Raw genomic sequence first — 2,743 nt, forward strand, 5'->3', positions numbered from 1 at the left:
AAATCATTTCTGCATCAACTGTCAGAAATCATCTCAGGGAAGCTCGTCTGCGTGCTCGTCATCCTCACCAGGGTCTTGACCCGACTGCAGTTTCTCGTCGTAACCGACTTCATTGGTCACATGCTCACCTTCGATGGCCACTGGTACGCTGGAGAAGTGTGCTCTTCACGGATGAATCCCAGTTTCAACTGTACCGGGCAGATGGCAGATGGCATTGTGTGGGCAAGCGGTTTACAGATGTCTATGTTGTGAACACAGTGCTCCATGGTGCCGGTGGGGTTATGGTATGGGCAGGTATAAGCTACGGACAATGAACACAATTACATTTTTTAGATGGCAATTTGAATGGACAGATATGCAGGTATGCAGTGATGAAATCCTGAAGCCCATTGTCGTGTCATTCCTCCACATCCATCACCTCATGTTTCAGCATGATAATGCACAGCCCCATGTCACAAGGATCTGGACACAATTCCTGGAAGCTGAAAATATCCCAGTTATAGTGGGACAACATTCCACAGGCCACAATCAACAGCCTGATCAACTCTATATGAAGGAGATGTGTCGCGCTGCATGAGGCAAATGGTGGTCACACTAACTACTGACTGGTTTTCTGATCCACACCCCTACCCTTTTTTAATGTATCTGTGATCAACAGATGCATATCTGTATTCCCAGTCATGTGAAATCCATATATTAGGGCCTAATGAATTCATGTCAATTGATTGATTTCCTTATATGAACTAAAACTCAGTAAATCTTTGCAATTTGCGTTTATACTCTGGTCAGGAAGGCTTTGTTCTGGAAGGCTTTGGTCTCTCAGTGGAAGGCTTTGGTCTGGAAGGCTTTGGTCTCTCAGTCGAAGGCTTTGGTCTCTCACTAGAAGGCTTTGGTCTCTCACTGGAAGGCTTTGGTCTCTCACTGGAAGGCTTTGGTCTGGAAGGCTTTGGTCTCTCACTGGAAGGCTTTGGTCTCTCACTGGAAGGCTTTGGTCTCTCACTGGAAGGTGTTGGTCTCTCACTGGAAGGCTTTGGTCTCTCACTGGAAGGCTTTGGTCTCTCACTAGAAGGCTTTGGTCTCTCCCTGGAAGGTGTTGGTCTCTCACTGGAAGGCTTTGGTCTCTCACTGGAAGGCTTTGGTTTCTCAGTGGAAGGCTTTGGTCTCTCACTGGAAGGATTTGGTCTGGAAGGCTTTGGTCTCTCACTGGAAGGCTTTGGTCTGGAAGGCTTTGGTCTCTCACTGGAAGGATTTGGTCTCTCATTGGAAGGCTTTGGTCTCTCACTGGAAGGCTTTGGTCTCTCACTGGAAGGCTTTGGTCTCTCACTAGAAGGCTTTGGTCTCTCACTGGAAGGCTTTGGTCTCTCACTGGAAGGCTTTGGTCTCTCACTAGAAGGCTTTGGTCTCTCACTGGAAGGCTTTGGTCTCTCACTGGAAGGCTTTGGTCTCTCATTGGAAGGCTTTGGTCTCTCACTGGATGGCTTTGGACTCTCACTGGAAGGCTTTGGTCTCTCACTAGAAGGCTTTGGTCTCTCACTGGATGGCTTTGGACTCTCAAAGGAAGGCTTTGGTCTCTCACTGGAAGGCGTTGGTCTGGAAGGCTTTGGTCCCTCACTAGAAGGCTTTGGTCTCTCACTGGAAGGCTTTGGTCTCTCACTGGAAGGCTTTGGTCTCTCACTGGAAGGCTTTGGTCTGGAAGGCTTGGCAGAAAACATCTTAGGACACACACACTCATCTCTGCCTGTGGTCCAGCTACCAACCTACCAATCACAGCCCACCAAACTGAAGCCTGTGTGTGTGTGTTTGTTTCTACAGACCACAGTGCATCTTGGATCCTCCAGCTCAGAGAGAGAGAGATGACCACACGGCTCTGAAAAACAAACTTCATCACACAGCCGCCCCGAGGTTGCCAGGGGTGACCACAGTCATTATGGAATAGCATGTGTTTGTAAATAATCACATCGCTTCCATAACTACAACACACACACTCAAACACACACACACTCAAACACACACACACTCAAACACACACACATTCAAACACACACATTCAAACACACACACACTCAAACACACACACACACACACACGAACACACACACGGGCTTCACTGATCATCTGAGCCCACAGAAGTCCACAGAGAGCCAGCAGTGAAGTGTGAGGCCATGTCCAATATTACATAGAGCACACAGTAAGATGTCTACTATTACATAGAACGCACAGTAAGATGTCTACTATTACATAGAACACACAGTAAGATGTCTACTATTACATAGAACACACAGTAAGATGTCTACTATTACATAGAACACACAGTAAGATGTCTACTATTACATAGAACACACAGTAAGATGTCACTATTACATAGAACACACAGTAAGATGTCACTATTACATAGAACACACAGTACGATGTCACTATTACATAGAACACACAGTACGATGTCACTATTACATAGAACACACAGTACGATGTCACTATTACATAGAACACACAGTAAGAAGCCTAGTCCCTCAAGTTATTTTGTTAATGCTGACATGCATTAAGCAGAGAGGCATCGGCTCCCAATTTAAGAGTCTGGAATGAGTCTGTCTCTCTCTCTCTCTCTCTCTCTCACTGACTATGAACTAGAACCACCTCCCATATTTCTCTCTCCATCGTCTTTCAGACTTTACCTTTAGCCAGATGCTATGACCTCCCCCTCCCAGCTGCATAGTACATGTTGTAACAGAGTCCATTAAGTTGG

General features: G+C 46.3%; 1 protein-coding gene across 1 annotated transcript; it reads right to left on the minus strand.

The window, feature by feature from the left end:
• Positions 1-785: 785 nt before the first annotated feature.
• On the minus strand, positions 786-1,712 carry LOC116356582 (cell surface glycoprotein 1-like). Its single transcript, XM_031802669.1, has one exon. The coding sequence runs from the start codon at positions 1,710-1,712 to the stop codon at positions 786-788; it is 927 nt and encodes a 308-aa protein (XP_031658529.1).
• Between the last annotated feature and the right edge of the window lie 1,031 nt (positions 1,713-2,743).

Source organism: Oncorhynchus kisutch, linkage group LG23 (genome assembly GCF_002021735.2).
Source record: "Oncorhynchus kisutch isolate 150728-3 linkage group LG23, Okis_V2, whole genome shotgun sequence".
In the NCBI taxonomy this organism is placed as follows: domain Eukaryota; kingdom Metazoa; phylum Chordata; class Actinopteri; order Salmoniformes; family Salmonidae; genus Oncorhynchus; species Oncorhynchus kisutch.